General features: G+C 37.9%; 1 protein-coding gene across 1 annotated transcript; it reads right to left on the bottom strand.

The window, feature by feature from the left end:
• Positions 1 to 680: 680 nt before the first annotated feature.
• On the bottom strand, positions 681 to 3,752 carry LOC140881915 (probable 1-acylglycerol-3-phosphate O-acyltransferase). The gene is made up of 9 exons (XM_073287594.1): positions 3,408 to 3,752; positions 3,080 to 3,316; positions 2,752 to 2,798; positions 2,543 to 2,661; positions 2,275 to 2,435; positions 1,714 to 1,823; positions 1,537 to 1,636; positions 1,069 to 1,195; positions 681 to 947 (listed from the first exon to the last, which is right to left on the bottom strand). The coding sequence occupies exons 1-9, from the start codon at positions 3,551 to 3,553 to the stop codon at positions 822 to 824; spliced, it is 1,173 nt and encodes a 390-aa protein (XP_073143695.1). The 5' UTR covers positions 3,554 to 3,752; the 3' UTR covers positions 681 to 821.
• Positions 3,753 to 12,645: the final 8,893 nt, after the last annotated feature.

Genomic DNA, 12,645 nt, shown 5'->3' with positions numbered 1-12,645 from the left:
GGAGATTGAGCTCCGAATTTTAAGCGTGTGTATCCCCCCCCCCCCCCCCCCCCCCCCCCCTCTCTACAATCGCTATCGATCCCCAACATTATTATTTGATGATAAAACCAATAATTTTCTCATGTAGGACTTATTATGAAGAACTCCGTGTTTCGATATTCTAGAAAAAAAATTCACCACAAAAGATACATAAGATGTTTTTTTTATCATTTATAAATTATTACTATTTTGTTTCCTAAATATATGGTTTATAAACATTTTAGGTTGCATTTGGATTAATTCATTTAAAACCTATGAATTTCAATTTATTATCATTGTTAAATAACTTCATTAATGGAAACTCAAATCAATCTTCTACTTATTTTCACACAATTCATTTCAAATGATTCCAACATTTTAAGCATATGAAATCACACAATTCATTTCAAATGATTCCAACATTTTAAGCATATGAAATCCATTGTGATTAGCTCAAGTATATTGTAAATAAATATAAATATGAATTGATTTTTTTTAAACAAAAATTTATTTAAACAATGAAGATGCATTTAAATCCATGGATTTCAAATCCTTTCGTATTCAAACTTAACCTTAATTTAGTTGTATTTTAATTATTTATTCAAAACTCATATTTACTAATTTTTAGTACTAATTACATATAAATAAAGTCCCTATGCTAGTGATACAAAATGCAAGAATACATTACAAAATTATGTAAAATGCTGTCGTAACAAAAAGAGAGACAAATTCTTACAAGATACATGTTAGCCACTTCTATTAATTTAAGTAAAAGAATAGGAATAAGCCACAAACACTGCCCTTCAAACAGATTGCAGGCCTTCTGAGAGACTGTGACCGCCCTTTTCTGGTGAGAAAAACTTGCGACAAGCATAGTTTACAGCGGAATGGAATGCAGACGGGTTGTCTATGAAGACAAAATGACCAGCCTGTGTTGATAGATGAGGATAATTCAGTTACACGAAAACATTCAGATAGCACAAAACCGAAGAGGAAGTCATTGTAGGAAACGCATTTTATATCTGAAGCAAGGGAAATGGCGAAAAATACTTGAGGAACCCTTATGATCTCACACGGAACATCCTTCATTCTCTTGCGAGCAGCTTGTGCTCCTTTGTAATCCATCCAATCTTCGACACCGTATATGAATGTTGTTGGCACTTTCCATTCAGAAGCACTGCACCAAAAAGAGGCAACAGCTTCTTTATACACCTAAATGTCGACTCATCGTGTCTACTCTTCGAGATGGTGAATGAAACGGTGCAAAATATACCGAAAATTTCTTAGGATTTAATTGTAAGTTGTGGTTTTTGAAGTTCATTATGCGGATCAATATGCGAATGAACTATAAGTAAGCGAATGAACTATAAGTGACAAATGAATGTTATAACTTGTTCGTGTTCCTCAAATGAAGAAACATATATAAGTTTTGTAAAAATTTGAATAAATTTCCCAAAGTCTAAGATCCTACTATTTTTCCACTCACACAAAACAAATGAATGCTAGGAAGCAACTAACCAGTGTAAAAGAGGCATCCTGGCGAAAGCTCCAAAGGAGAATATATATTTCAAGCACAGTTCGCCACTAGCTTTAGCTGCCAGTGTATGATATACATAATCTATAAATGGACAAAAAAAATCTGGATTAGGACAATTCAACAAAGTTATGGAAAGAAAATGGTAATCACTAAGCTACCTGTAAGTAATCTCGACTCATCATCAGTCAACACATCTCCACTTGCATATGCACCAAACCGAGCACTAGTATATCTCCGTACCAGATCTGGACCCCAAGGACCTAAACCCCTGCAATATCATATAAAATCGAGTCCATAATGAACTTGGGTATAATTTCAATTTAAACTTATAAAGTAAATCATTAGGCTGGAAAAGCATGCGAGACATCCAATCGTTAAAGCATCAGTCGCAAACTCAAAAGACTTTGGGTATAATTTCGATTAAAACTTATAAAGTTAGCAGGCTAATTTTAAAAAAAAAAAAGAAAACCCCAACTTCATGAAGTTCATCACACCAAAATATTATGGCATGTGCATGCTACAAACTCTGTAACATGGTGGAGGGACTAGGTGTAAACATTGAAGTTGCGAGTAATCCAAGAAAAATGAAGATCTCAGAGCAAGTATAGCAAACAGTATCAGGTTTAAAAATAATAATAAATAAATAAATAAAACAATAGGTTGTTCCATTTTGAAGTACCGTAGCAGATAGCTAGGCCAAGGTTAGAAAGAGTAGATACCTTACAATCTTCTGAGGGGTAAAATTCGACTCCCATAGATGATTTAAGATTGCACCTTTCCATGTGGCCCTAAATTGCGTAAGCCACTCGGATCGATGTTCTGTTTCCGAGGTAAATCCAGCAGGTCCTACTAAGATCAAGTGTTGGACATGCTCAGGATGCTGCAAAAGCATTGTATAACCATCAACAATGATAAGAAAAAACCACCTCCACCAACAATTTCTTATATCTATCCTGTGTTTATCATACAAGAAAAAAGGTTGAATACCTTGAGCGCATATTTGGCGGCAACATAACCCCCAAAGGAGTGCCCAAGTAAAATGAAGTTGCTTAGATTTTTCGCTTTGCGCCATTCTTCAAATGAATCGATGAACCATGCTTCGGTTTCTGAATAACATCGTACAGACCATGTAAAACAGGGAACAAATTATAAATTTAGCACCATACTCAGACTAGCTGGACACTACAACAACGAACCTTCAGTGCTTTTACACGTGAAGTCCGGCCTACTTGATCCACCCCAGCTGTAAACAAAAGGAGAAAACAAAGATGAGTGGAATGCAAAAGTTCAATAAACGATTGACCGTATTCCTTTAAGATTAGTCATTGTTTAGGTTATCCCCAGTTGCGAATTAATTATGCACAGCAACTTCTTTGTAGCTTGAATCTGTCAGTCGTATGGTTCTCAATCAAATTTGGAGAAGGCCGAAATGAATCGTGCGAAGCCAATAATCATGAACCCACACAGTCCAAGATATATATATATATATATATATATATATATATAAGAATAAACAGGACCTACCCCAATTGATCGATGGCAATGACTTTGAAATGCTTGGCAAGCGCATCGAAATTACGGAAAAAGAAGCCTTGAGAAGCAGCATAACCATGCACCATCACGAGCGTTGGAGAACCCTCTTTGCTATCAAATGTCACCGTATTGATAAACCTTGGCTCATCGCTCGCCGACCGGAACCACCGGACTCTCGACCCCGGCGGCCCTGACCCGATGTTAACTAATTCTTGCTCGTAAGGAGTCCTACGAAATCGAAATCATTACATTACCCAAAGCAAAAAATCACGTTCACACCATGAAAATACCAAAACGAATTGTCGTTGAAAAATTTTACTTGACAATAGAGAGCAGCCGTTTTTCGGCGGCGATGATGTGATCGGTGGAAGTCGGTATCCAACGTAGCACGGAAGGCCACAAGGAACGCCTCTTCGCCGCAGCAGCGGCGGTGGCAGCTGCGGATGAACTGATACCCTCCGCCATTTTTGGGATGGAAAGATTTTGACTCTTCTCCGAATTGAATTGAATTCAATTGATCAAGAATCATACAATTTATATGCGAAGCTGAATAATTTCGTGGAAATTGAGATAATAATCGGAAGAAGAGAGAAGTCCACCCTACGTCAGCGATGACGTTTCCTTCTCAATTTCATTTGTACCATCTCTTTGGCGGATGATTCGCGCATACTAGTCCTCTGTTTGATTTATATATAACATAGTCAAGGCTTTTCCCAGGTCTACAAGAAGATTCGTATTTTCATATAATGGAAAAAAAAAATAAGAGAAGAGGATATACACATTTTCAAACTCGAAAATATCATTTATTTTTTACATCCGTATATTTATGTATTCAATTTTCGTTAATTATATTTGAGGGTTCGAAAATCATGTTGATGTTCGTCTAATTTTGTAATTTAGAGTTTTTTAAAAACGAATGTCGTTTATTTTGAAAGACAATTACCGTATTTCATAAGAAACATATGTAGGTCAAATTCGTTTTAATGAAATAGAGTTGTACTCTAGCTTCAACTTTATTCTGTCTATGTCTTATGTTGGAAACTTTGAAACCTAATGAATTGAAATCAAGCGTAAAGAAGCTCGGAAAAGAGAAAAAAAAAAAAAAAAGAAAGAAGTAAAAAGTAGCGCCTATGCGCCTGGGATTCGACCTAGGCTTTAGCTGGGTGGCGCCTAGGTGTCTAGGCTTTGGCAAGGTGGTTGATGTAGAACGGCGATTAGATCAATCAAGATTGATACCCGGTGCAGCGGAAGTTTAAAAATTTTATATGGAACGATTCCATAATGGGTATCAAAACTTTACGATTAAATTGTGTGTGTAAAAATTAAATAACAATTATAAATTTTTTACCTCCAATCTCGAATCGAGATTATGGACACCAACAGATTGCTCTGCTCTTGTTGTATATGCCTGGAACTGATGGACGAACTGTTCTTCAATCAGGTCCACGAACAGAGATTTAATCCCTCTGATAGATTGCACTAGAAAATCTATCAGAAGTTTCTACGAAGAGAATTAACGAATTTGATCCGTTAAACCAGACTGTAATTCAAAATTCACAGGCTGGATTTTTTCCCGAGCAGAGGGGAGGGGGCGGCGGCCACACTTAAGAAAAACAGGGTTTTCGAAAATTATTTTGTGACCTGTGTTGTGTTGTGTAATTTCTGTACTGCGATAACTTATTTATAATGTGGGCTGCTAACAGCTTAGGGCCCATTAGTCATAAGTTCAAGCCTGACAAGCAAAGCCCGCATGTTCAGAAATTAATATAAAATTCATCGTGACTCAGATTGATAAACCAATTTCACCAATGTGCACAGAAACCATTTCTGCATCTTTTAGAGTCAAGATAAATTTTCTGAATCCGAATTCAGTGATTTCCAAAAATGCCCATCCCTATGTCATTTTAGGAAACCTTACTCCTCTACTCTTAAATAAGAAGTCTCACTTCTTTGTTCATTAAATTTAACTCTTTAAATTTAACTATCTCAACGGGGATTAAAAATCCATTACTCTGTGTGACCCTCAATGGTTCAGGGATACAGCTAGCCGTGAGCTCACAACTCCTTGTGACTCGGAACAACAATTTCTGACTTGCCCATCGAATCATGGTAAGAGCGCCTAGCAACATCGCCCCATGATTCCCTAGGTATCACTGATAGTGCCTGCAAGAACCAATAGATTTTGGTTAGCGTACAGTACGGTCCCTTCATCCATATATCCCGATCGAATCAACAACCATTGGTAAATCGAGAGTCGTTCGAGATTCGATAACTATGCAATACATCTTGAAGATCAAATAGTGACATCGCATGTTCTACTAAGAAACCATTTCTTAAAACACATCATGTACTCTGGCCAGAGATTCGTCACACTAATATCTCCTCAGATCGCATAGGATATCCACACTCGCAAGTATGTGGTGAATCCTTGACAACAAAGCATCGACTCCTATATGTGTTGTAACTGTACCCAATCCCGACACCTGATGACCCCAATAGAGTCGGTAAACGAGTCAAAGCACAGTACTAGCATATAGAGTCTCAATGATGTTTCGAGTAGTAAGGACTAATGGTGTACAACCAAAACCGCGGACTTTATTCACTCGATAAGTGATAACCACTTGGAAAGTCCGGATAGGGTAGTTTGATCATTCATCGTATGAATATCCATTTGCATGCTTCGAACATCTCTATGTTCCTTACCAATGAAACGTGGTACTCTGCATCGCAAATGCTAGTCTCAAACTCGAGCGATCCTTATCCTTATTATCGGACGGCTCAATCCACTAGGAACAGTTTAGAATATACAGTGACTATAAGATGTGTTTCATGATAGCCATCCCCATGTGCTACCACATCTTACATACACTATAGTATATTCAAGGTCTTTATCAAAACAACAATAGTATATCACAATATAACAATATGAAGAAAGATAAAGTCATTGCCATTAATAAAAGTGTAAATTACATTAAACAAAAGATTGTTTATACAAAGAGTCATCAAAGCCCTTAGCCACAAGTTGGCTCACCGGGCACCCACTCTTTCAATCTCCCACTTGCCCTAAAGCCAACTAGTCATACTACGTAGACCCATTGCTTCGCGATGTTTGTCAAATAATGGTCCTGGCAAGGGCTTAGTAAGTGGATCAACGATATTGTCTGCAGAGGCCACTCTTTCGACAGTGATGTCTCCTCTTTCCACAATCTCCCGGATGATGTGGTATTTCCCCAGTACGTGTTTGGATCTTTGATGAGACCTTGGTTCCTTTGCTTAAGCAATGGCACCCGTGTTGTCACAGTACACTGGGACTGGACCAACAACTTCAGGAATGACGCCCAACTCTTGGACGAAATTCCTCATCCAAACGGCCTCTTTAGCAGCAGCTGATGCTGCAATGTATTCTGCCTCAGTGGTGGAATCCGCTGTGGTGTCCTGCTTAGAACTCTTCCAAGAGACAGCACCGCCATTGAGCATGAACACAAATCCAGAGGTTGACTTCGAGTCATCCACGTCACTTTGGAAGCTAGAGTCGGTATAGCCTTCCAATTTTAGTTCTCTTCCTCCATATACCATGAACATATTCTTAGTCCTTCGTAAGTACTTAAGAATGTCCTTCACGGTTTTCCAATGCATTTGACCGGGATTAGCTTGATATCTGCTCGTGACACTCAGAGCAAATGCTACATCCGGTCTGGTAGATATCATCCCATACATGATACTACCTATGGCTGACGCATATGATACATGTGTCATTTTCTCTATCTCTTCATCAGTCTTGGGACACATAGACTTGGATAGAGAAACTCCATGACACATAGGTAGATGTCCTCTCTTGGACCCGTCCATTGAAAACCTTTTCAATATGGTTTCGATGTAAGTAGCTTGAGTAAGTCCTATCATTCTCTTAGATCTATCTCTATAGATCTGTATCCCTAGAATATAGGATGCCTCACCCAAATCCTTCATCGAGAATCTACCTGATAACCATATCTTTGTTGACTGCAACATCCCTACATCATTCCCAATGAGTAGGATGTCATCAACATAAAGTACTAAGAATGTCACAGCATCCTTAACTACTTTCTTGTACACGCATGGTTCCTCCGGGTTTTTGATGAAACCAAAATCCTTTATTGTTTCATCAAATTTCTGGTTCCAACTTCTTGATGCTTGTTTTAGACCATAGATTGATATCTGAAGCTTGCATACCTTATGCTCGCTTCCCATGGATGTGTATCCCTCAGGCTGCGTCATATAGATCTCTTTCTTAATGTTTCCATTAAGAAATGCAGTTTTCACATCCATTTGCCATATCTCATAGTCATACCAAGCAGTTATGGCAATAAGGATTCTTATGGACTTGAACATTGCAACTGGTGAAAAGGTTTCATCATAGTCAACTCCTTGTCTTTGAGTATAAACTTTCGCCACCAATCGCGCCTTGTAGGTCAATACCTTACCATCAGGCCCAAGCTTTGTCTTGTAGATCCATTTACACCCTATTGGAACAATTCCATTGGGAGGATCTACTAAAGACCAAACTTGGTTTGTATGCATCGAATCTATTTCCGACTGCATAGCTTCAAGCCATAAATTTGAATCCGCGTCAGAAATTGTTTCCTTGAAGTTTCTTGGATCACATCCAACATCGGGTTCATCTTGATCCCCTTCAAGAAGAAGACCATATCGAATAGGAGGTCTAGAAGTCCTCTCGGATCTTCTAGGTATAGGCATGTCTATCAATGGTTCCTGAGGTGTAGGATCGTTATTTTGTATTTCGGGTTCTTCTCGAATTTCTTCGAGTTCCATCATCTCGCCTTTCTTATCCAATAAGAACTCCTTCTCCAAGAAGGTGGCATTCCTTGAAACAAACACCTTTGTTTCAGCAGGATGATAGAAATAATATCCGATTGAATTCTTCGGATACCCTACAAAATAACATAAGGTGGATCGACTATCCAACTTATCTCCCACTGTCTGCTTTACGTAAGCAGGACATCCCCAAATCCTTAAGTACGAATACTTAGGAGCTTTGCCATTTCATAACTCGTATGGTGTTTCGTCCACTGCTTTGGTGTGAACGTTGTTCAACAACAATACCGCCGTTTCAAGCGCATAGCCCCAAAACGAAGGTGGAAGCTCAGTGAAGCTCATCATGGATCGAACCATGTCCAACAAAGTTCGATTACGACGCTCCGATACACCATTCAGCTGTGGTGTCATAGGAGGAGTCCACTGAGAGAGAATCCCATTCTCTTTCAGATAGTCCAAAAACTCGGTACTTAAGTATTCTCCACCTCGATCCGATCGAAGTGCTTTAATACTTTTACCTAGCTTGTTTTCTACTTCAGCCTTGAATTCTTTGAACTTTTCAAATGCTTCAGACTTATATTTCATTAAATATAAATACCCATACCTTGAATAATCATCAGTAAAGGTAATGAAGTAGGTGTGGCCATATTGAGTACCAATTCTAAATGGACCACAAACGTCTGTATGGATCAAATCCAACAGATTTTGACTACGCTCAAGTTTCCCCTTAAAAGGAGATTTAGTCATTTTTCCTTTCAGGCAGGATTCACAAGTAGGTAGAGAGTTAATATCAGACATATCAAACATGCCCTCTCCCACTAGCTTGTTCATCCTCCTTGAGGAAATATGACCTAGCCTAGCATGCCAAAGGTTTGCCGGGTTTTGACTATCGATTTTCCTTTTGTTTGTTGTTACTGTTTATCAACATAATTTATTGGAACGTCTTTTAATTTTAAGTTATATAGATCGTTTTCAAGTTGTCCATTTCCAATCAAACATTCATTCTTGTAAATATTGCAAATTCCATTCACAAAATTGCAAGAAAAACCATCTCTATCAAGCATAGAAACAGAAATAATGTTTTTAATTAAATCTGGAACAAATAAAACGTCTCTCAAAAGTAACTTAAAATTGTTCTGCAAAATTAAATAAACATCTCCCACAGCTTTAGCTTCAACTCTGGAACCATTTCCGAGCCTCAGCTGGGTCTCACCCATTCTAAGCCTGCGACTTCTTGTCATCACCTGCAAATCATTGCAAATGTGAGATCCACATCCGGTATCCAATACCCAAGAAGTAGTATTAAGTGAAACATTTATTTCAATATAGAACATACCCTTCGCAGTTCGCAACTGCTCTAGATATTCCTTGCAGTTACGTTTCCAATGACCGGGCTTCTTGCAGTAATGGCAAACATCCTTGGACTTTTCCATGTTTGAAGCCTTTGTCTTGTACTTCTTCTCGGGTTCGGTTTTCTTGGGTGGGGCAGAACGTTTCTTACCCTTTGTACTTGGCCCCTTCTTAGCAGAAGAAGAGGAGCCCACCAAGAAAACCGGTTTATCCTTCTTTAAAGTGGATTCATATGTTACAAGCATATTGACCATCTCTTCAAGGGAGGCCTCTATCTTGTTCATATTGAAATTCACCACAAATCCATCAAACGAAGAAGGAAGAGATAGAAGTAGTAAGTCCACGTTGAGTTCATGCTCCAACACCAATTCAAGCGTTACCAACTTCTGTATGAGCCAAATCACTCGTACCCCATGATCACGGACCGAAGTCCCTTCACGCATGCGACACGTCATTAGCTCTTTTACAGTGGCAAACCTTTCAGCTCTCGATTGAGCCCCAAAAAGTTCCTTGAGTTGCACGTGAATGTCAGCAGCATTCACGGTGTCCTCAAATCGCCTCTAGAGTTCATCAGACATCGATGCTTGCATATAGCATTTGGCCTTGATATCATGGTCCCACCATGTATCAAGTTTGGCCAACTCTTCTGGACTTACATCAGCTGGTGCTTCCTTCGGAGGAGATTTTTCTAACACGTAGAGCATCTTCTCCGAAGTCAAGACAATCTTCAACTTACGGAACCATTCCGTATAGTTTGCGCCAGTCAATTTATTTTGTTCGAGGATAGAGAATAGTGGATTACGCGAATTCATCTTTATGAAATACTGAAAAGAAACAGACAATAATCAGTGATTGTTTAATTAATTTACTAAGACATAAAATAGGCGAAATTTATTTTATGAATCTCACTCCCACTATTTTAACGATTTCACTACCCTCTAGTGAAAACGGGAAACTGTTTTCCTTAGTGAGAACATGGAGTCCAATTGACAAACTATGGTCCCGAATAATATCAGCCAACCATAATTTTCAAAAGGTAGAGCCCAATTGCTTCCAAAGCAACCTCCACGTTTTTACCTCATGTCCAATAAGGGCCCAATAATATGACGCCGTTTATTGTGACATGTCAAGATGACCCATCAATATTAAGTTGTGATGGACGGTCGCCATGTGGATCCCCCAATAATATGAGCCGATCCCATGGGAGTTCCACCCAACTTACAACATGTGTCGATCCAATGTACAGCTTTCCGACGAACGGGCCCCCCCAATAATATGAGTCGGACCGTATCCGCGGGTAGCATCTCATACATTGATCGTTGATGGAAGGTAGGAACATTTAAACAATTTTAAATTTCCTTTATTTATCTTGATATCAATTTTAAATCATATTTAAAATGAGGGATTTTAATTTTGAAAATTTGTCTCATCATTTTAAAAATTTTGTATGCTTGCCGGATTCACACAATTTTGTCTAAAACATGCATACAACAATAATATCATATATTATATAGGATGATCGATTCCATTTCTAATCGACCCGTGGTTGCCAATCACGAGTCTTAGTCCAATCCTAGGTTATATGCAGGTATGCAATGCAATTCTATTACATTGTGCTTCCAATTTACATTTCTTCTGTCTTTATTGTCTGCTGGGCCCACCTCCGTCTTCAAATCTTCATCTCCCACTAAGTCTAATGTATTTACAATAAATAACCATGACAAGTAGGGGATACATTTTAAGGGGTGGGAACGGGCCATAAACCAGGCCCACTTTTATTACATATGACAATTCATATTGGACCATAAACCAGACCCATTAATAAATCCAACAACAATAAAAACAAATGTAAATTCCTAACATACACCTACAAAATTGGTCATGGCAATCGATCATCTTTATCCAATAACATTTAATTCAAAATTAATTTATTGGATAACATGCAATGGTAATTTAAATTAAAAGGATAAAATCATATTTCATATATAAAATCTTATTTTACATACAAAATCATATTTTATCTTTTTATCAAATAAAATCATATTTTACATATAAAATCCAATTTTATACATAAAATCATATTTTACTCAATATTTCCATAAGATCATATCTTATCATCAATTGTACCAAAAATAATTAATTTCATAAAATATGATTTAACGGATAAAATCTATAAATTTTCCAAAAATTCAAATTTATCCAAAAATCAATTTTAAAATTTTTGAACTCGAACAATTCGATCCGACGCCTCGTGGACCAATCAAAAACAATTTTCGATCGGACCAAAAATAGAATTTTAACATATTAAAATTTTAATTTAAAAATTAAAAATTAATTTTTCCGCGGGCCGCCTGGGACGCTCCTCGGGCTGCCCGCGCCCCAAAGGGGCTCGGGCCGGGCAGCGACGATCGCTGCCCCCTGGGCTGCGATCCAATCGCTGCCCGTGTTTTTGCCCGAAAAATTTTTAATTTAAAAAAAATTTATTTTTTTTCAAAAATCGAGGCTTGAAAATTTTTGTACAATCGATTAATTTAATCGCTTGATCTGAGCAACCTTGCTCTGATACCACTGTTGGATAACTGCGATCAGATCAATCAAGATTGATACCCGGTGCAGCGGAAGTTTAAAAATTTTATATGGAACGATTCCATAATGGGTATCAAAACTTTACGATTAAATTGTGTGTGTAAAAATTAAATAACAATTATAAATTTTTTACCTCCAATCTCGAATCGAGATTATGGACACCAACAGATTGCTCTGCTCTTGTTGTATATCCCTGGAACTGATGGACGAACTGTTCTTCAATCAGGTCCATGAACAGAGATTTAATCCCTCTGATAGATTGCACTAGAAAATCTATCAGAAGTTTCTACGAAGAGAATTAACGAATATGATCCGTTAAACCAGACTGTAATTCAAAATTCACAGGCTGGATTTGTTCCCGAGCAGAGGGGAGGGGGCGGCGGCCACACTTAAGAAAAACAGGGTTTTCGAAAATTATTTTGTGACCTGTGTTGTGTTGTGTAATTTCTGTACTGCGATAACTTATTTATAATGTGGGCTGCTAACAGCTTAAGGCCCATTAGTTATAAGTTCAAGCCTGACAAGCAAAACCCGCATGTTCAGAAATTAATATAAAATTCATCGTGACTCAGATTGATAAACCAATTTCACCAATGTGCACAGAAACCATTTCTGCATCTTTTAGAGTCAAGATAAATTTTCTGAATCCGAATTCAGTGATTTCCAAAAATGCCCATCTCTATGTCATTTTAGGAAATCTTACTCCTCTACTCTTAAATAAGAAGTCCCACTTCTTTGTTCATTAAATTTAACTCTTTAAATTTAACTATCTCAACGGGGATTAAAAATCCATTACTCTGTGTGAC

This window comes from Henckelia pumila, chromosome 2, assembly GCF_033568475.1.
Source record: "Henckelia pumila isolate YLH828 chromosome 2, ASM3356847v2, whole genome shotgun sequence".
NCBI lineage: Eukaryota > Viridiplantae > Streptophyta > Magnoliopsida > Lamiales > Gesneriaceae > Henckelia > Henckelia pumila.
Note: the sequence above shows the minus strand (reverse complement) of the source record. Positions and strands in the feature narration are given on the sequence as shown.

Bases quoted from the DNA above. Each gene is read 5' to 3' on its own strand.
- LOC140881915 (XM_073287594.1), bottom strand. From the start codon at position 3,553: ATGGCGGAGGGTATCAGTTCATCCGCAGCTGCCACCGCCGCTGCTGCG. The intron at 3,317-3,407 runs GTAAAATTTTTC...TCGATTTCGTAG, and splicing joins CGGCTGCTCTCTATTGTCAA to GACTCCTTACGAGCAAGAAT. The intron at 948-1,068 runs GTATTTTTCGCC...CTATCAACACAG, and splicing joins AGATCATAAGGGTTCCTCAA to GCTGGTCATTTTGTCTTCAT.